The sequence below is a fragment of the Salvelinus namaycush genome, chromosome 19 (assembly GCF_016432855.1).
Source record: "Salvelinus namaycush isolate Seneca chromosome 19, SaNama_1.0, whole genome shotgun sequence".
Classification (NCBI taxonomy): Eukaryota; Metazoa; Chordata; class Actinopteri; order Salmoniformes; family Salmonidae; genus Salvelinus; species Salvelinus namaycush.
Window position 1 is genome coordinate 11673655 of NC_052325.1, and position 22189 is coordinate 11695843.

The window sequence follows — 22189 nt, forward strand, 5'->3', positions numbered from 1 at the left end:
AACTGTAACTTGCGTGTAGGCCAAACTGTAACTTGCGTGTAGGCCAAACTGTAACTTGCGTGTAGGCCAAACTGTAACTTGCGGGTAGGCCAAACTGTAACTTGCGGGTAGGCCAAACTGTAACTTGCGGGTAGGCCAAACTGTAACTTGCTTGTAGGCCAAACTGTAACTTGCGTGTAGGCCAAACTGTAACTTGCGGGTAGGCCAAACTGTAACTTGCGGGTAGGCCAAACTGTAACTTGCGGGTAGGCCAAACTGTAACTTGCGTGTAGGCCAAACTGTAACTTGCGGGTAGGCCAAACTGTAACTTGCGGGTAGGCCAAACTGTAACTTGCGGGTAGGCCAAACTGTAACTTGCGGGTAGGCCAAACTGTAACTTGCGTGTAGGCCAAACTGTAACTTGCGTGTAGGCCAAACTGTAACTTGCGGGTAGGCCAAACTGTAACTTGCTGGTAGGCCAAACTGTAACTTGCTAGTAGGCCAAACTGTAACATGCGGGTAGGCAAAACTGTAACTTGCGGGTAGGCCAAACTGTAACTTGCGGGTAGGCCAAACTGTAACTTGCTGGTAGGCCAAACTGTAACTTGCGGGTTAGAGATAAAAGTTTGACAGTGGGAGAGGAGTCAGAATGACATACTCTACTGGGGAATGTGTCGGCTATTAGAGGGCCTGACGCTGTGGTGACTGATAAAGACTGGTAGTGCTGTGTTGTGTTAGAACCAATCAGGAGGAAGACTAAGGCACAGAGCTCTAGGAAACACGTGTTGCTGTTGACATACATGGCTCCTCACTATCTCTTAACTGACACCTTCCCTGTTGGGGTTATGATTTCACTCAGTGCAAATACACTCCAACTACCAATCTACCCAGAGATTCAGTCAGGTTACAGTCATGAGCTTCACTGGTGATTATTTTTTTTCACACACAATTTAGGGAAATCTGATAAATATGAAAGTTTAAATCGAAAAGACTGAGAACACCGCTTCTAACTCTGTTACTCTGCACAGATGGTGATGGCTGTTTGATGTTGTATATGGTCTTCCCCATCCCCAGCAGTTGTTGACAGCTTGTCCTGGAGAGCTTGTTGCTACTTGTTAGTCACCCTTTGACCTCCTTTATGGAGCTTGCTCTTTATTGTTCACCTGAATACCGCCAATAGCAGGTGATTATGACACACCACGTCCTCATAACCTAAAGACAATCGACCAGAGCATGCTACCTCTGCAGTGTCAGTAACAGTATTACATTAAATAAAACTTCTCATATTTACTGTGAGCCTGTCGCTCGTCTCCTCCCTGTTTTGAGTTGAGGAGTATGTCTCCTGTGTGTTCTGTGTGTTCTGTGTCTTCTGTGTCTCCTGTGTCTCCTGTGTGTTCTGTGTGTTCTGTGTGTTCTGTGTCTCCTGTGTCTCCTGTGTGTTCTGTGTCTCCTGTGTCTCCTGTGTCTCCTGTGTGTTCTGTGTGTTCTGTGTCTCCTGTGTGTTCTGTGTGTTCTGTGTGTTCTGTGTGTTCTGTGTGTTCTGTGTGTTCTGTGTCTCCTGTGTGTTCTGTGTGTTCTGTGTGTTCTGTGTGTTCTGTGTCTCCTGTGTGTTCTGTGTGTTCTGTGTCTCCTGTGTGTTCTGTGTGTTCTGTGTGTTCTGTGTGTTCTGTGTCTCCTGTGTGTTCTGTGTGTTCTGTGTGTTCTGTGTCTCCTGTGTGTTCTGTGTGTTCTGTGTGTTCTGTGTGTTCTGTGTCTCCTGTGTCTCCTGTGTGTTCTGTGTGTTCTGTGTGTTCTGTGTCTCCTGTGTGTTCTGTGTCTCCTGTGTGTTCTGTGTCTCCTGTGTCTCCTGTGTGTTCTGTGTGTTCTGTGTGTTCTGTGTGTTCTGTGTCTCCTGTGTCTCCTGTGTGTTCTGTGTGTTCTGTGTGTTCTGTGTGTTCTGTGTCTCCTGTGTGTTCTGTGTCTCCTGTGTCTCCTGTGTGTTCTGTGTGTTCTGTGTCTCCTGTGTCTCCTGTGTGTTCTGTGTCTCCTGTGTGTTCTGTGTGTTCTGTGTGTTCTGTGTCTCCTGTGTCTCCTGTGTGTTCTGTGTCTCCTGTGTGTTCTGTGTGTTCTGTGTGTTCTGTGTGTTCTGTGTCTCCTGTGTGTTCTGTGTCTCCTGTGTCTCCTGTGTGTTCTGTGTGTTCTGTGTCTCCTGTGTGTTCTGTGTGTTCTGTGTGTTCTGTGTGTTCTGTGTGTTCTGTGTCTCCTGTGTGTTCTGTGTGTTCTGTGTCTCCTGTGTGTTCTGTGTCTCCTGTGTCTCCTGTGTGTTCTGTGTCTCCTGTGTCTCCTGTGTGTTCTGTGTGTTCTGTGTGTTCTGTGTGTTCTGTGTGTTCTGTGTCTCCTGTGTGTTCTGTGTGTTCTGTGTCTCCTGTGTCTCCTGTGTGTTCTGTGTGTTCTGTGTCTCCTGTGTGTTCTGTGTGTTCTGTGTGTTCTGTGTGTTCTGTGTGTTCTGTGTCTCCTGTGTGTTCTGTGTGTTCTGTGTGTTCTGTGTGTTCTGTGTCTCCTGTGTGTTCTGTGTGTTCTGTGTGTTCTGTGTGTTCTGTGTGTTCTGTGTCTCCTGTGTGTTCTGTGTGTTCTGTGTGTTCTGTGTGTTCTGTGTCTCCTGTGTGTTCTGTGTGTTCTGTGTGTTCTGTGTCTCCTGTGTGTTCTGTGTCTCCTGTGTGTTCTGTGTCTCCTGTGTGTTCTGTGTGTTCTGTGTGTTCTGTGTCTCCTGTGTGTTCTGTGTGTTCTGTGTGTTCTGTGTGTTCTGTGTCTCCTGTGTGTCCTGTGTCTCCTGTGTGTTCTGTGTCTCCTGTGTGTTCTGTGTGTTCTGTGTGTTCTGTGTGTTCTGTGTCTCCTGTGTGTTCTGTGTGTTCTGTGTGTTCTGTGTGTTCTGTGTCTCCTGTGTGTTCTGTGTGTTCTGTGTCTCCTGTGTGTTCTGTGTGTTCTGTGTGTTCTGTGTCTCCTGTGTGTTCTGTGTGTTCTGTGTCTCCTGTGTGTTCTGTGTGTTCTGTGTCTCCTGTGTGTTCTGTGTGTTCTGTGTGTTCTGTGTGTTCTGTGTGTTCTGTGTGTTCTGTGTGTTCTGTGTGTTCTGTGTGTTCTGTGTGTTCTGTGTGTTCTGTGTGTTCTGTGTGTTCTGTGTGTTCTGTGTGTTCTGTGTGTTCTGTGTCTCCTGTGTGTTCTGTGTGTTCTGTGTGTTCTGTGTGTTCTGTGTGTTCTGTCCATTACACAGAGCTGGAGGTGAAGAGCTTCCAATTACAGCAGCCAGCAGGACTCACACAGCCCACAACCATCACTGGAATGTGAACAGGCAGCTCCAGACATGTTGGGTTAAACACAGCCTGCCAAGCTAGGGGGAGGTGGAGGTGTTGGGAGGATGTGTGTGTGTGTGTGTGTGTGTGTGTGTGTGTGTGTGTGTGTGTGTGTGTGTGTGTGTGTGTGTGTGTGTGTGTGTGTGTGTGTGCGGTGCGGTGCGTGCGGTGCGTGCGTGCGTGTCTACGTGTGTGGCTACGTGTGTGTTTACATGTTTGTGTGTCTACGTCAGAAATTACAAAATACTCTACGAATTAACCCATAATGGTAAGGTGTGTGTTTTTGACATGAAATTCGGTTGAACATTTCTGAGGTTGTCTATCCAGTTTGTCTTCAAAAATAAGACTAACACCTTAACAATGATTCTCATTTTTCCATGACATAGGCAGTAGTGGTGTGTGGATAAAATCACTGGGGAAGCCAGAAAAAAGCCATATTACAACCTATGTGTTCTGATAATTGCGTTGTTTGCTCTAAAAACTGGCTTCCCTTGACACTTTTTTTTGGTGTGCCAGGACCATTCACAGTTGATCTCACTCAGTTTAGCTCAATGCTGATTGGCTAATATTTTATACTTTTTTTTATCAGGGGGGCCCAAATGCTCGCTGGCTTCCCTTGAATTCTACGCTACGGGCAGCAACAATGTCATACTCTTTTTGACCAAACAGCATCAGATAGATGGCCTACACATACAGAGACAGAGGGGCGCTGTTTCGCTCGCTCGGATGCTTTCTCCAGTGAGATACATTTAGCCTGTGGCAAATTGAAAGAAAATTATGAAACACATAGAGATGAAAGATACATTATTTTATGTATTTAAATTGGGAAGCCTGGCTTCCCTTGGTATCCAGGAATACACGCCACTGGACATAGGCTACTCTTAAGTTATCAGCAGACAGGAAAACGTACTTCAAGTTCCAAAGCAGCCATTTTCCTCTCAATAGCAAATACTTTCTGGGTAACAATTAAATACCCTACTGTGATTGTTTTCAATTAAAATGGTCAAGAATAAACAAAAAATGCTTCTTAGCAAAGATCAATTTCTCAAGCAAGAATTTTGCTAGTGGTGTTTGGGAGTGAGGAGGGGAAAACTGAAAACTAGCAGGACAAAACTCCATCCCACCAATAAAGGCGGAAATTTTAGGTGGTCTTTACAAGCTGCACTTACATTAAAAGGGCATTATCATAATCTTCTCAATTTCATAGTAATATTCCAACCTCATAGTGTGGAAATATACTTTGAGAGAGAGAGAGATTTGTTTAGTCACACTGCCACCCTCTGGTCACCACTGTACTTGCAGTCTTCATGTTGAAGATGTACACAATAACATCACTCTAATAGCTTAAATACTACAACATTAGCACAACAACTGTAGCATCGTGTATGTTAATGAAGGATTGATTCTAGGCTGGAAATGTATTTGTTTATTGCCATAAGTGAAAATCTTTGAGCAAATTCTGTAGATGCTAATGGCTCTATATGTGGTCAGTAGTTGGACTGCAGCTTGAGATAATCACTGTTCTCTTACTAACATTTACACATCCAGTCATATTCTTTAAAACAAATCAAATAAAAATCAAGGGATGAAAAAATGTAAGCATTAAAATGTTTTAAAGTAGCTGAAATTACTAATCAACTGCAGGAAATCTAATGGAGTTGACCATCTATTGGTTTACTTTGCATCACTCATTCTCAGTACCAAGAGGGTTTCCGCTGAGCTCATACAGCTGCTGCCCAAGCCTGGCCAGCCTGTCACGGTACTCCAGCCTATGATATTTGCTCTCTGGCACCCCTCTGAACCCAAACAGCGCGCCCCACCAGGCAGCAGCGATCGCGGACGTGGAGTCGCTGTACCCACCGTGGAAGAAGCCGTGATTGGCCAACTCAACCCAGGAGTCGCCTGCCTTTAGGAGGGCGTCGTAAGCTATCATGGGAGCATTGTGCCCACTGGCACCACATACCCCCTGGAAGCTCACCTCCCTATAGAAACACTGCCTGTCCTTCACTCTGTCGTGCTCTGGGAACTGGGGTTTGCTCTTCCCATTCCGTATGCCTCTCTTTTCCAAATATGCTCTCCACTGAGTCCCAAAGTAGTCCCTGGTAGTTAGAAAATGTTGTGTAAACAAACGGGACAATCTCATGGGAATATGTCACATTGGGCCTGTGGGGTGGTGGTGGGTCAAACGCCCACTCTCCACACTGACTGCTGTCAGCATGTGCTCCTGCTCAAGGAGCACATCCTGCTCCACCCTTCCTGCAGAAGGAATCTTAATGCCCCTCTCAGTTCTCCATATGTACCTGGCAACGCTGTCAATACAGCGGAGAGGGAGTATAATTCTTGCATTGAAGGGAGATCAACATGTTTGTTTAAGTGTGCCGTGCCCCAGCGTGCAGAAACATTGACACTCCTTTGGGTGTCCTGTTTACATTGTGACAACAAGACATGACACGCAACAGAAAAAAACACAGTGCATTTATGACTCTCTACAGTGCCTTTGGAAGGTAATCAGACCCCTTGACTTTTTTTCACATTTTATTAGGTTACAGCCTTCTCCTAAAATTGATTCAATTGTTTTTTCCCCCTTATCAATCTACATACAATACCCCATAATGACAAAGCAAAAGTTTTTTAGACATTTTAGAAAATATGTTAAAATTAAAAAACAGAAATATCACATTTACATAAGTATTCAGACCCTTTACTCAGTACTTTGTTGAAGCACCTTTGGCAGCGATTACAGCCTTGAGTCTTCTTGGGTATGATGCTACAAGCTTGGCACACCTGTATTTGGAGAGTTTCTCTAATCCTTCTCTGCAGATCCTCTCAAGCTCTGTCAGGTTGGATGGGGAGCGTTGCTGCACAGCTATTTTCATGTCTCTCCAGAGATGTTCGATCGGGTTCAAGTCCGGACTCTGACTGGGTCACGCAAGGATATTCAGAGACTTGTCCTGAAGCCACTCCTGCGTTGTTTTGGCTGTATGCTTAAGTTCGTTGTCCTGTTGGAAGATGAACCTTCACCCCAGTCTGAGGTCCTGAGCGCTCTGGAGCAGGTTTTCATCAAGGATTTCTCTGTACTTTGCTCCGTTCATCTTTGCCTCGTTCCTGACTAGTCTCCCAGTCCCTGCTGCTGAAAAACATCCCCACAGCATGATGCTTCCACCACCATTCTTCACCGTAGGGATGGTGCCAGGTGTCCTTCAGACGTTTCCCTTGGCATTCAGGCCAAAGAGTTCTTGGTTTCATCAGACCAGAGAATCTTGTTTCTCATGGTCTGAGAGTCTTTAGGTGCCTTTTGTCAAACTCCAAGCGGGCTGTCATGTGCCTTTTACTGAGGAGTAGCTTCTGTCTAGCCACTCTACCATAAAGGCCTGATTGTTAGAGTGCTGCAGAGATGGTTGTCCGTCTGGAAGTTTCTCCCATCTCCACAGAGGAACTCCAGAGCTCTGTCAGAGTGAACATCAGGTTCTTGGTCACCTCCCTGACCAAGGCCCTTCTCCCCCAATTGCTCAGTTTGGCCGGGCAGCCAGCTCTAGGAAGAGTCTTGGTGGTTCCAAACTTCTTCCATTTAAGAATGATGGAGGCCACTGTGTTCTTGGAGACCTTAAATGCTGCACACATTTTTTGGTACCCTTCCCCAGATCTGTGCCTCGACACAATCCTGTCTTGGAGCTCTACAGACAATTCCTTCGACCTCATGGCTTGGTTTTTGCTCTGACATGCACTGTCAACTGTGGGACCTTATATAGACAGGTGTGTGTCTTTCCAAATCATATACAATCATTTGAATTTACCACAGGTGGACTCCAATCAAGTTGAAGAAACATCTCAAGGATGATCAATGGAAACAGGATGTACCTGACCTCAATTTCGTGTCTCCTAGCAAAGGGTCTGAATACTTACTTTATTTATTTTTTTGATTCAAAAAATCAGTTTTTGCTTTGTCTTTATTGGGTTTTGTGTTTAGATTGCTGAGTATTTATATTTATTTAATCAATTTTAGAAAAAGGCTGTAACGCAACAAAATGTGTAAAAAGTCAAGGGGTTGGAATATTTTCTGAATGCACTGAACCTGCTGCTCTTCCATCCATGTCTTCCATGCTTACAATTTACTTCTCCACCAGGACTCGATACAGCACAGGGAGAGATGCCCTCTCCCCCTCCACCACCTTGACCAGGACTTCAGCTGTAGTCAAGTGCATGACAGTGTCATCACTAATCGGGAACTCTTTGGCATCCAGCTTCTCTAGACTTCCTATCTTCTGCACTTCCTCATGGATGAGCGCTCCATCATTCTCAAATGTCTCCTGCTCCACTCAGCACCTCTGTTCCAAGGGAACCTCCTCTGAAATGTTGACATCTGGTTGGAATGACAGTTGTAGTGGTGGTGGTGTTCAATTACTTCTGTTAAAGATTGCATTATATCATTGACTAATTGAATGTTGCTTTGGATGGAAAAAATACCTATACATTTAAAATACAGAAAAAACTTCACAATACCTTTTAGGCTGTTAAGATGAGATAAGGATACACTGTCCTGTATGTGAGTCACTGAACCATTCATGGTCAATTCAGGGAGACACAACGTTACAGGATGTTAAGATATGAATCTATTGTGTAGAATTACAGAACACACAATACAAGTGGAGCTCGTGCTGTCAATGGCTCCCTTGGACTGGTGGTGGATCTTAGAGACTTATGTAGGTGGAGCGTTTGTTCCCTTCATGTGATTCTATACCTTAGATTTTGCCTTCTCAGTCTCCACCGTTTCTCAGCTCCATACAAGGCAACAAGGCTTTCACATGAGTTATGACAAACACTTCCTGGTTTGAAGACCAATGGGATTGCGATTGTGAAATTGCAATTGCCCCATCTGCTGGAGGTAAATGGGAAATTCATTGCTCTTTGACGAATGTACACTTTACTCACGGTCTATTCCCCACTTTATATGCCATATAAAACCTTTACAGGTTGTTGTGTTAACGCTGGACCAAGGATGGTACCCATGAACACCACAGTTTGAATTGTTCAGGAAAATAGCTAGTTGTTCATTAAAAAGTCTCTCAGGGGTGAATCACCCAGACCACAAGAAAACCCCAATGATGCCATTTCCTGATTCCAACCAATGTCATCAACAAACAATTGTTTTGGGGCCCAGTAACTCTTTTGATAATGTTACCAAGTTATTTTACTTCTTTTGGGTAAATATCTTGATGTTGAGTATAAACCATTCATATTGTGTATCTATATATTGGTAATGGAAGAATGCTGCTCCCTTGCGAAAACAATCTGTAAAAGATCACTGTAACCAAATGGAATTTAAATTAAGACAACATTAACTGTAGTGAAACTCAGACATCTACCATTTATCTTTCAAATTGCACTTTTGGCAAGGGAGATGTTTTGGAACAAGCTGTTACTAAAAACATGCTGAAAAACCTACTCGTACACCAACACTCTGCTGCAGGAGGGAGTTCATTCTGATCTACCTTGTTCTCAGATTGTGTGATGGACAAATCTCACATCTACGAGTGTTATCAATGTGTATTCAGTTCTGAAGTTGAAGTTTCAGTCAGACTAATTCTGTGCAAGTGGCGTCTTTCAGGAAGTGGGGACCCGGGCCTGCGACGCGTAACAGCCGTTCCCATCAACTGAGGAGCAGCAGTGAAAGACTTGGTGGTTTGACTACACCACGTGATGAAAGCTACTTCCTCTCATTGTAAAACTTGCACTCTTTCTCTCTATCTCTTTTCTTTTTGTGATCTGAGGCTGATTGATTCGATAGAAAGATGGCGGGGACGAGGTAAGAAAGACAGAATTCTAGTGTGTTTTGGATGGAGTGGTTTTGAAAAATGAAGGATGCTGTCATTTTTGTTTAATCATTCTTAAAAGTATTTGGAGTTTTAGTGGGGGGTCATTGGTGCCTTATAGAGATGTAACACCTAAGCAATGGCATCAGGTGCCTGGGCCCTTACTTACTATATGCAGTTAGTCGGTGGAAAATTGTTGATACGTGTGTTATTCTTGAGTATTATAGTCCTGAATTGTTATAACATAGTAGATGGTGTTCTACATGCAGTTAAAACAGGACAGAAGTAGAATTGGTGGTTGAAAATGTTTGAATTTCACCTAAATTTTAAAAATTGTCTCTTCTCTTTTCTTTTTCTGAAGCTTAGTATTTTTCTAACTTGTTAAACTCACTCACAATCTACAAATCTGTGATATCAATACAACTGCATCCCCTATCCTGTCTTTCAATTGATATTTCTGCACTGTATAGTCTTTACAACATAAGCCTCATAACAATATCACAATTTGTGAACGGAATTGTTTGTGTTGTAATCTACGATGCGGAGAGATGTTAGGGTCTATGCAAACCATCAGTATACACAGCTGTTGACGTCTTAATCTGTTCACTTATTTTGGGTGTGGAGGTTGAGATTTGCTTCCTGTTGTGAGACACTTTGTGCAACATCTCAAAAAAAACGCACATTAGTTTAAAACCCAACACTGAACTACTATGTGACCTTGCTGGATGAGCCTTGGTATTTAGATCGAATGATACTTTTTTCAATGGGTAGATTGTTTATTATTAGCAAGAATCCCAAATTTGAGCAGACTGAGTTTTTTCCTTCTCATTGACAAAGACATTGCAGCAAGAAGGTGATGAGACAACCACTACGGAAAGTAAGGCTAAAGTCCTCAAACTTAGACTACACTTCTCACCGTGCCCTTAAATGTTCCTAAAAACAGCGCTTTAACAGCCTTCTGTGAAGCATTTTACATCCATTGATTCATTAGAAATCGTATCAATCGGATAATACTTATTTTTGAACAATATATTAATCTGAACATCCCACTTGTGTTTCTCCTCCTTTTGACCAGAATCACCAATCTTCAGAGCGTAGGGAAACAGCCGCCTCTGATTCTTCCCCACCAGGTGACCGGAGCGGCACCAGGTACGGTCCAGATGCGCATCAAGACCTCTCAGAGCAGCGGGGATCGCCTGAGTCAAACCAAGTCCATGGTCCTGCAGGACCCTGACTTGCCTCCCAGACCTGTAAGTATAGGACATGTGCACATAGAGATGCATACACACAAACATACACAGACACACACACACACACATATACACACACACACATATACACACACACGCACACACGCATACACACGCATACACACTCACACTGACACACTGACACACTCACACACACACACACACACACACACACACACACACTGCTCACTTATTATACAATGTTATGGCAGATTTGAATCTGCTTATTGAATGTTGTTTGTTATTTGGTGAACTGTGTTTACATAAATTCCAGTAATTATGATTATAGCATTTATAAACCGTTGTATCACATTAGGTGATTATCATTTGCTTAATTGCGCTGATCTCTGTTTGACTGAGCACTTCCCTGTGGGAAAATCAGGATAAAGATAAAACAGATGATGCATTTACAAAATGAGCAATCTGATGCAGCATATTGGGAATAATGTAGCTACCATGTTGACAATGAACTGGACATAACCCCAACCATTTCATCTTTCTCGTAAGCGGCTACGTGGTCGGTTGACACCTCCATTTAGCATAGTGGTTCACGACCGTATCATAGTGGTTCATGACCGTATCATAGTGGTTCATGACCGTATCATACTGGTTCATGACCGTATCATAGTGGTTCATGACCGTATCATAGTGGTTAACGACCATATCATAGTGGTTCATGACCGTATCATACTGGTTCATGACCGTATCATAGTGGTTCATGACCGTATCATAGTGGTTCATGACTGTATCATAGTGGTTAACGACCGTATCATAGTGGTTCACGACCGTATCATAGTGGTTCATGACCGTATCATAGTGGTTCACGACCGTATCATAGTGGTTCACGACCGTATCATAGTGGTTCATGACCGTATCATACTGGTTCATGACCGTATCATACTGGTTCATGAACGTATCATAGTGATTCACGACCGTATCATAGTGGTTCACGACCGTATCATACTGGTTCATGACCGTATCATAGTGGTTCGTGACCGTATCATAGTGGTTCATTACCGTATCATAGTGGTTCACAACCGTATCATAGTGGTTCACGACCGTATCATAGTGGTTCACAGCCATATCATACTGGTTCATGGCCGTATCATAGTGGTTCACGACCGTATCATACTGGTTCATGACCGTATCATAGTGGTTCATGACCGTATCATACTGGTTCATGACCATATCATAGTGGTTCACGACCGTATCATACTGGTTCATGACCGTATCATAGTGGTCCATGACCATATCATACTGGTTCATGACCGTATCATAGTGGTTCATGACCGTATCATACTGGTTCATGACCATATCATACTGGTTCATGACCGTATCATAGTGGTTCATGACCGTATCATAGTGGTTCATGACCGTATCATACTGGTTCATGACTGTATCATAGTGGTTCACGACCGTATCATAGTGGTTCACGACCGTATCATAGTGGTTCATGACCGTATCATAGTGGTTAACGACCGTATCATAGTGGTTCACGGCCGTATCATAGTGGTTCATGACCGTGTCATACTGGTTCATGACCGTATCATAGTGATTCACGACCGTATCATAGTGGTTCATGACCGTATCATAGTGGTTCATGACCGTATCATAGTGGTTCATGGCCGTATCATAGTGGTTCACGGCCGTATCATAGTGGTTCACGACCGTATCATAGTGGTTCGTGACCGTATCATAGTGGTTCGTGACCGTATCATAGTGGTTCACAACCGTATCATAGTGGTTCACAACCGTATCATAGTGGTTCACGGCCGTATCATACTGGTTCATGGCCGTATCATAGTGGTTCACGACCGTATCATACTGGTTCATGACCGTATCATAGTGGTTCATGACCGTATCATACTGGTTCATGACCATATCATAGTGGTTCACGACCGTATCATAGTGGTTCACGCCCGTATCATAGTGATTCACGACCATATCATACTGGTTCATGACCGTATCATAGTGGTTCATGACCATATCATGCAATACATCTGTCTATATATTGGCTGGAGTAATACAGCTACACATTTACTTTAAAAAAGGCCAATGTAACCTTCAGTCAGTCTCAGTTTCTAACATGTATTGTAAACCTTCATAGAGTTTATTAATAATTGACAGCAACCTGAATTACTCTGATGATCACAGCCGTGAGGCCACGTCTTCATGTTTTGTTGTGTTGCTTGTTTGCTAATTATGCAGAAGATACTTGTTTGTGAGACGCCTCATACTGCAATAACACAGTTTGTCCAGAGGGCAGAGTAGAGGTACAAAGGCTACTGGAGATAATGAACCAGATCTTATGGACTACAAACATATTCACTAACATCTCCCAACAAACATAGCTCCGAACACAGAACGTTACAGCGTTGCTCTAACGTTACATCAGTGTTCCAGGGTTCTAGTGTAGAATGTTGTTCTGATTACAGCTGTCCTAGTTTTCACTACATTCATTACACAGAGGGTCACATGTAGCAAACATAAAAATGAACGCTGTTTGTTACTATCATGTATTAGTGTGTGTTTCTAGAGAGCAGGGTAATTGTTTCTTGACCTCCTCCAATGTATTGCCATCCGTGTTAAACCCTAGCTGGATCATGTCCTGCTCCACCCTCCTACACTGTGATTAATGAGAGATTATAAACTGGGTGGTTCCAGCCCTGAAGGATGATTGGCTGACAGGTATATCAGACCGTATACCACGGGAATGACAAAACATATTTTTACTGCTCTAATTACATTGGTAACCGGTTTATAATAGCAATAAGGCACCTCTGGGATTTGTCGAATATGGCCAATATACCACAGCTAAGAGCTGTATCCAGGCACTCCGTGTTGCGTTGTGCTTAAGAACAGCCATAGTATATTGGCCATATACCACACCCCCTCAGGCCTTATTACTTAAATATAACAACCCAAAATAGCTGGACTCCGTTGTAGTGAATAAATGACTCACTAGAGGTTTGGATTGCGAGGGTAGGCCTATCCTTATTGAAATTCCTATAAGACAGGCATTTGAACAGTAGAGGGCAGGGCAGCACAGTGCTGAAGGATAAAACTGAATACCTAACGGTACATACTGTGTTTCTATAGCAACCCGGATGACTGTTACAGAACACTGGTTCAACTATGTATACGCTCAACCTTTTCTGATCTACCTTTACAGTAACTACACATATTACTACTACTACTACTACTATATTACTACTACTACTACTACAGGGTTTAACACATCTCTCATTAATCAATAACCGTGTTGTATTCATGTCCATGTTTGTCTTTTGCAATGAGTGTTTCCGTTGCTGTTATATTGACATGAACTATCATGGTCTGATTGTGATTAGCACTGGGTTGTGTGAGTTGTTTATCTGTTGTCGCAGTGTGAGGTCTCATGTCATCAACCATACTGCGTTCCCACACACACTACTGTCAGAGCGTCTATAGGCATTTATGATATAGACGTTAAATAGGTTAACGCAGTGATGAGACATTCACACGCGTCACCATACTCTCTTTGTATTATATTGCATAATCTTTATAGCTGTTAAATACAAATTGGAATACATGGACTCTTCACACTACCTGTACTGTTTTAATTTCACCGAACCGATTTGACCAGCTAAGACAATAAGGCCACAATCAAGCAACAGTTCTGATTTGAAACCATCAGGAAAGTCAGCTCTTCTTCACTGTTTCTTCTGTTTTTCTTTCCGTAGATCTCTCGCCACCGGAGGAACCAGTCTCAGCATAACATTGGTGGAGCCGTAGAGAGTCCTGTGAGTATGGCAGGCCACCATAAAGAACTGTCAGGATGTAAGGAAGCACATTGGGCAGAAATCAGTTTGTGTTTTTATACTCTTACTATATGGCTGTTATTAGCTATTATACTACACTAAATATTGTTCACTATAAATATGTTTCTGTACTTTTCATTCAGCAGGCCTATATTACTTAAAATAAGTATATTTATTTGGTTGATACTGATAAAATAGAATGTGTCTGATTGGAATATTTATGTGACATTGATTGATAATATCTCTTCAAGGATAAATGTTACATGTATTTCAGGTTGTTTTGAATGGTGAATATTTGAATAAAGCCAAAATATCCGAAGGAGGCAAAAAACTGAGGAAGAATTGGACTTCAACTTGGGTAGTCCTGGACACAGATAAACTTCTGTTTTATAAAGACAGCAAGCAAGAAGCACTGACAAATTTGGTAGGTTTTTGCAAGATCTCTCTCTCTCTCTCTCTCTCTCTCTCTCTCTCTCTCTCTCTCTCTCTCTCTCTCTCTCTAACACAGTAAAGTAAAAAGTGATGGTTCAGTAAAGTACAACGAGGTAGGAGCGAGAGAGAGGTAGGAGCGAGAGAGAGGTGAGAGAGCGAGAGAGAGGTAGGAGCGAGAAAGAGGTACGAGAGAGAGAGAGAGGGCGTAGGTGGTGGGATTCTAAAATGAGCTTGCCATGCTTTTTGATGAAGCTCAGAGGACTTAATCAAAGCCCTCTCTATTACTGAGCCCCACCAGAGCAACGGTCTGTCAGACTCTCCCTGTCCAGTAGTTCATTATGGGCAAGAGAGGCATTTCCAAAACTGAAATAGTGGTTACAGTGGAGGGCTGGGTGGTGTTATAAAGAAATACAATTTCGTAATTTGTTAGTCTTTGTTTTAGAGTGTGAAAGAAAGAGACAATATATTTGAGAAGAGACTAGATTAACCCTTGACCAAAATTGTCTTTGTTCATACTTGTCGCTGTCGCTGTCGACAGTATTTAGGTTTGGGTCTGAATATGCACGATGTCGTCATCATCATACGAACTCAGGATATGATGACAAAAAAGTGCTGGTAACAAACGGCAATCAGAAGATCTGTCTCTGCTCTTGGGCAGATTGCTTCCGTTTGTTCATTAATCGTGATTCATAACAAATATCTGGCCAAGATAGTGATAGCTGTACCCTGTTTGAAAACATGCCTTCTGTTATTTGTCCATAACTTTGGTGCTTTTATCCCATTCATAACACAGCAGTGAAACTACTTACTACTAACCACCTCTCCCCACTTATCCCTCTGTAGAAACCTGGATGCAGTCCTGATGGGATGGATCTCTGTGGAGCTGTGGTTGAATGGACAACGGAGAAGTCCAGCCGGAAGAACGTGCTTCAGGTATGGACATTTGGTTTATGTGTGAAGAGGATCAAAGTAGTTTACAATAAGACTGAGCAGCCTGCAGATTGTCTGCTTTGGGTTTTGAGGATGGGATGTTATTGAGTGCACTCGTTCCCTGATGATTCCTACAGATAATACACTCAACTTCTTAAGACATTTGATACATTTTCATGAGTCTTTGAGTCAACCACCTGTTCAGGAAAGACATTTGCATTTAGTCAGATTGCATTTGAAGGTGATGTCAGGCCAACGTCTTACATCTCCTCAAAACCAATGGCCTTTAGATTAGTAAATTAGACTCTTAAAACGTCACAGTACTATCTTCTTATTGCCTTTTGAAGATCATCTTTTGATAAAGGCTTAAGGCAGGAAAGCAAACTGACGATCGATTCATTGGCAGTGGCAGCGCAAGTTTTCACGGGGGGAAAAAAGCGGAGGGAAAAAAATCACTGATTACGGGAGAAAAGGAAGAGCAGATTTCCTCAACCGCTTAAGACACTTCATCGCTGCTGGTCGCTACTCTGCTGCACAGTATTTCAGCCCCCAAATCTTAATGCAGTCAAGATTAAAATGGGAATTACAGCATAATCTTAAGTCATCCAAGTGCTGTGGACAGAAAAGGGCTTGTAATGCCGGCTCAAATCTATTCTGAGGTCTGACAACATTGTCAATCAACTCTAGGATTAAAGTTAAAATTAGCACGTAAAGTTACTGTTAATTTTGCACCAATCAAGACACTGATTTACAATCTAAGAAATACCTCACAAAGATGTGCCTGTCAGATGGGTAGATGCGGTTAAAAAACTAGAATATAAATATTAACATTTTTGTCACTTATATCTCTGCTCCCCGTATCCCTGTCTCCCAGAGAGATTGCTATTTCATGGACTATGACAACATAACTGCTCTTTTGAACCACGTAAGCTAAGGGCCAGTTTACGGACTTGATGAGTTTGGCACTATTCCATATGGTGATCTCAAAAGGCCATTCACTTCATGTAGATTTGATATTGAGTAATTTAAAGTTCCTGCAAAGTACCCAGTGGTTGACGACACAGACTTGACTCTCAACTTTAAACCTTGATTGGTGACATCAGGATATATGACTTTCACTTCTGAGGAAGTCCAAAGTATCAAATGCACTAAATATATAGATCGAATGCGCTTCCAATCCAATGTCCAAATATGACAATGAGTCTCAGCTCAATAGATACTGCAATCAAATATACATGAAGCATTCTTATTTTCCACCCAGCGCTCTGCTATCTGTCACTTTTATTCTCTCTGAACCACCCAGTAAGGAAGTGTCCTCCCTGGACAGTGTTGACATCCACAGGCTGCCCAGCCAAAGGTCACAGGGTCACAAACCTGAAAAATGTTGTGCCTCTCAGTCAGTCAGAGTTCACTTTCCTAAAACCTCAATGGCACCATCTGTTTTCCTCCGCAGTAGTGTTTCAGATCAGCGACATGACTGCCGCGGAAAACCTGTTCTTCCTAGAGGAAGTTATGGGTAAAATGATAGAGAGCTGAAACGGATCCTTTAAGGCAGGGGTTCCCAAACGTTGTCACTCAGGCCCCCCCTTTCAGCATTGGGGAACATCTCGCCCCCAACGTCTATTTCTACGTCCACAAGCATTGTTCGTGACACAATCTGTTCACACACTCTTGTGGGCGAGGAGAAAATGTTGCATGTTTAAGGATTATTTCCTGCAATTCTACACATTTTGTCACCAACAAGTTATAAATAGTCCCTTATGGTATGCAATGACTGATATGGGGCGGCAGGGTAGCCTAGTGGTTAGAGCGTTGGACTAGTAACCAAAAGGTTGCAAGATCGAATCCCCAAGCTGACAAGGTAAAAACATGTCGTTCTGCCCCTGTTCCTAGGCCGTCATTGAAAATAACAATTTGTTCTTAACTGACTTGCCTAGTAAAATTAAAAATATGACAAGAGGAAAACACCTTATGTATTGTACTATTACAACTTTCAAGAGTAAGTTGAAAGCCGGATTGAGTTCCTTAAAAAAAAAAAAATCCTCAAGGCAAAGCCTGAAATTTTCTTCTATCTAAAGTTGAAAGTTTAGGGAATTTGTGATCAACTGAGGAAGTGGTTCAATAACTCTATGGGGGTGCTGCAAGAGGATTATCATGGTTAGAAGAGTGCTCTGGTTTGGCTCGAGGGCAGCTGAAATAAAAGTAATCGTTTGGAAATAGGTGTTCATGTTATTTATCTACCCAGTTTACGTATTTCCCTTTTTTCTTCATGTTTTTCTTTCTTTTTTTCTTTATTATCTTTATCATTGTGGAAAGACACAGTTGGTGGCACACAGGTCTTCCAAATTCCACAAGGAAAGGAAAGAGGATGGGAATGGAGGAGGGTGTTACTGAGGCCATTGTCATCCAAAGTATTTATTCAGCTGCAAGGTCCTTTTAGACCTGACAGATGTTCCTCAGCCTTCCCTTCACCTCCTCACTCATCAAAATCATCATCTGTGTTTATGAATAGATGGACATTGTTCTTCCTGATTCACTATTGCAATTCCAGGAGCTTTAGGAAGGAGGGACACTGGTTACTCCCCACTCCAGCTTAGTGACACACTTGGTGAATAACTCTCACATGGTCTCTACATATGAGATTCTTCAAATAATACCAAGGTTCCTGTCTGGTGCACTGTTTTATCACTAACACAGGGTTGACTAAGTGATGTAACCTTGCAGAAACACAGAGAGGGGAGCTCTGATCTTTGTATTTGGACACCTGAGGGAGCCCCGTATCTCGTGTCATGCTCACTGAAAGAATGCCTACACTAACACAGTTCCAAACTGTTGTCAGTTCTTGTGACATCACATGAGGATAGACAAGAAATACACATATCAGACTGCAATATGAGATAAGTCATTGTTCGTCACAAAGCCGCCTTATGATACCTATGATAGCAGAATTACCCAAATATTGTAAAAATATAAACAAAGTTTTTTTTTTTGTCATTTAGCAGACGCTCTTATCCAGAGCGACTTACAGTAGTGAGTACATACATTTTTAAAAAACTTTTTTTGTACTGCGTTCACTGAAGAACAAAGATTGTTTAAACTTCACTCTTTGTACAGTGGCAAAAACCAAACTATTTGAAGAAGCAGAGATGTAAGAGGGAACAGAAAAAGCTTGGGGAACCCCAAACCAGACCCCCTATCAGGCTAACACTGTCCGATCAAAGCCAGATACAATGAGCACTGCTCTGTATTCTAATCTGCAGTGTTGAGCTAATTTATGTGAATTCTTGAGGGGTGTCATACTGAAAATAATATTTCAAAATGTCTGGAGACCAAGAATGGAAATGCCTGGCACACTGTCTTTATAACCAATTGATAAGAATTTCAACCCATATTTTTTTTAATAACTATCGTCAGCATTGATGAAAGCAGACAGTCTGTTTGAAAAGGACTAACGGCTCAAAGCGTCTCCCGCGAGGCTAATAAAGCCAGACATATCTCTGACGTTGCTCAACAAATAAAAAGGAGCACAACTTTGAATAAGTGGTCATGCATTTTTCATGCTTTTCTGCATATCTAAGTGTTTGAGTCTGGCTTGAGTGAGTTAAAAGCAAATAACAAAAGGAGCAGAAAAGTCCAACATTGCATCAACTCCTCTAGTAGAGAGACAAACAGTAGGGTAGTGTCAAAGGCGTCTGGTTTTATCCACGGGCCGCTTCTACGCAGTCGTCGACAGCAGTATCCTTCTCTCATCACTAATTGATTCTTTGGAGGTTTGGGCGACTCTCGCTATGAGCTTTCTGTACCCTATCTTGTCTGACAAACATGGTTCTCATAGTCACAATGTGGAAAAACAGACTCCAAAAACAACCATGGAGAGAGGACAGAAACAACTGGGAGGATGAAATAGAGCCCGGGGCTAGAAAATAATGAGTCCATTTCAGTGGAGGAGCTTTAACCTGCCACCGCCCCAAAAAACATTGCTTTTTCTTGACTAATCAACAGGAAAGTTTAATATTATTGCAAAAGACTCGTAATCACGTCCGAGAAGTATGAAGCATCCTTCTGAGTGTCGAAGGTGAATCATACGAGGAGGAAGAGGGTAGGTGACTGCGTTGAGGTTAGCACAATTTTTGATCTTCGGTTTTCTGAATGAGCCTCGACCTTTCTAAAGTTCAGTCAGATTGACAACTGTCTTGACTCTTGTTACACCAACACAGAAAGACCAAACAACCCTGAGGTGAAGGAGATGTATATTCAGTGGAGTACATAACAACAGCTGGATTGATTACACGGATCAATGAATATATTTACTATTTACAAAAAGTGAAAGATTAGTGCAGTAGATATTCAGAGCAGGTTGTAGTTTGTAGTATTTTTAGTAGTAGTATTCCGGTGCCTACTGGTCCGCTGATCCTGGGATGTAATCGTACTAAGCTGCTGACCTGACTAGTTTAATGCCCTTCTGTCTTAAGCTCACAGTGCCTGATTGCTTCCAGATGACCAGCCTCGATTACGGTTGTGAATAGGAGTGGCTCACTCCCAAAATGGACATCACATCACACACAGATAGAGAGATCCTCTCAGACACAGACTGTGCTTCTACTAGCCAATACTACTTTAGTGAGGTCTAGGACCTATGACCTGTGGTTAAACCCAATAGGAAGCTCCTACCTCCATAGTGTTGATGATAGTGGGCATCAGCCAACAACTAGTAATTTATTAAAAATACAGCCTATACTAGAATGTTAATGGGAAAGTTAGTCGGGGCAAAATAGCAATATCCAGACCATTTCATTCACCTCTCATATTCCTTCATCCACCTCCCTCTTGTTCTCTTGTGCTTCCGGCTGGAGGGCAGAGGCTTTACCACCAAGACATTCACCATATTGTAGCGATGCATGTCTCCGCGGTGTCAGAGCTGCGGGACTCTGGAGCTGTTGAACAGTGTTATCATACAGTAAGCAGCGTTTCACACTGCACAGGGGTTGATATGCTTGGGAGTGACTTTGTGATTAGTGTTATGGTTAATGGTCCAGGAGGATGGCTAACTCTTTAAGGCTTTAAGTAGGGAAGTGGTATTATTGTACATCAATCTATTCAAATAATAAGCTTTTATTTTGTTTTGCTATGAGATGAAGGCATGTCGGGTCGTCACTCCGTGTTCTGGTAGGGTACTCTTCTAATGTTGTCTTTTTAAAGGTACGGATAGCACTTAGATGACTTTCCAGCTCAGAATAAAAGGCCAGCTACATCTCCACTTTGTTACCATGTTATTACACTTTTATGCTGAGCTCTGAAGTAAAGTGGTACTGTGATTTGTATATCTAGTCTCTTGATTTTTATTCATCCCAAAAAACGTTTTACCCAGAAACCATGTAAATAAAATAAATAAAAATGATGACAGCATTAGAAAGATTTTCCCTGTAACCCTTAAACACAGATACTTTATGACAACAGAATCACAAGGCAGCTGGCAACAGTCCCAGATTAACACCGAAACACTAGCTGTCATCTGAGTCTTGACCCCTACAAGACATGGTCCGGTTTACCATGTCAGTCCATCATCTGGTCCCCCCCCCCCCCCCCCCCCCGGCTGTATCACAACTGTCCGTGATCGGAAGTCCTATAGGGTGGTGCACAATTGGCCCAGCGTCGTCCGTGTATGGGGAAGGTTCGGCCGGGGTAGGCCCCTTTATCATTGTAAATAAGAATTTGTTCTTAACTGACGTGCCTAGTTAAATAAATAAAATAAAAGTATTGCATCAGCATTACATTTAGTTGACTGTGCTGTTGTAAGTTACCTTCGTAATGTTCCCTTTGAAGTGAGTCTCTGGGGACTTAATCTGTTGAAATGACAGTTTCTCTCCGGGAGTTCTCTTGTGGTGTGGCCCTTCATCCTCAAAGCTGCTTACATTGAAGTGGGCATTAATTTGTTTTTCAAGAGAAACAGTGAAAGTATAGTGTGTGTTAATCGCCAGAACGGTGGAAGGATTTAAACCTCCAACAGCAGATTGCCTTGGAGATTCAATTTAGAAATAAACGTCAGTTCAGTTAAACCATTGGACTTAATTCTAGCCAGACATACATCACACAATGTTATACCTTTCCTTTGTGGAGAGATGAAGCATCGCAATAAGTTCAGGTCATGGAGCAAAGTAAAGGGAACAGAGCCATTTGTGGGTGATGAATTGTGGGGATTAATTACAATTTTCAGCAAATTATGGAACATCCTCATCACAACTGTCACCTTGGCCTTCAATAACTCAGCAGTACATTACGGCATTAACATTCTGCTCAGGTCAGACCTGAAGAAGAAGTACCAACACAGATATTATTTTATTTCACACCATGTCCGCTGTTATTGTAAGAACTTATCTTTCTGTGAACTATATCGTTGCAGTTTTAACACATCTACAGATATTTTGTGGCAAATTGGAAATAATTAACTTGGCAAAGTAGAATGCTTCAAAGTTGCATTGTTCCTTTATGAGGAGCCATAATTAATGTTTAATTTAAGAGCCACATGCAAATGTGGAGGCACAAATGGCAGTCTCCTCTCTGCTCCGCTGTACATATTTAAATATGAATGGTTCCAGTCAAAATAAAGCCCAGACATTCAACACCCTCTTTATTAAGAAATGTGATAAAAATAAAGATGTATT

The 22189-nt window shown here is 42.4% G+C and overlaps 1 protein-coding gene and 1 pseudogene across 3 annotated transcripts in view; one reads left to right on the forward strand and one right to left on the reverse strand.

The window, feature by feature from the left end:
- Window positions 1–4989: 4989 nt before the first annotated feature.
- Window positions 4990–8784, reverse strand: LOC120063691 (annotated as a pseudogene).
- A 240-nt stretch (window positions 8785–9024) lies between these two features.
- Window positions 9025–22189, forward strand: part of LOC120063734 (rho GTPase-activating protein 15-like) — a 58115-nt gene continuing 44950 nt past the window's right edge. For all 3 annotated transcript variants that reach the window (XM_039014030.1, XM_039014029.1, XM_039014031.1), the window contains exons 1-5: window positions 9025–9108; window positions 10191–10365; window positions 14088–14147; window positions 14440–14589; window positions 15441–15530. In XM_039014030.1, the coding sequence (XP_038869958.1) occupies window positions 9095–9108; window positions 10191–10365; window positions 14088–14147; window positions 14440–14589; window positions 15441–15530 (489 nt within the window). In that variant the 5' untranslated portion in view covers window positions 9025–9094. The remainder of the gene's footprint in view (window positions 9109–10190; window positions 10366–14087; window positions 14148–14439; window positions 14590–15440; window positions 15531–22189) is intronic.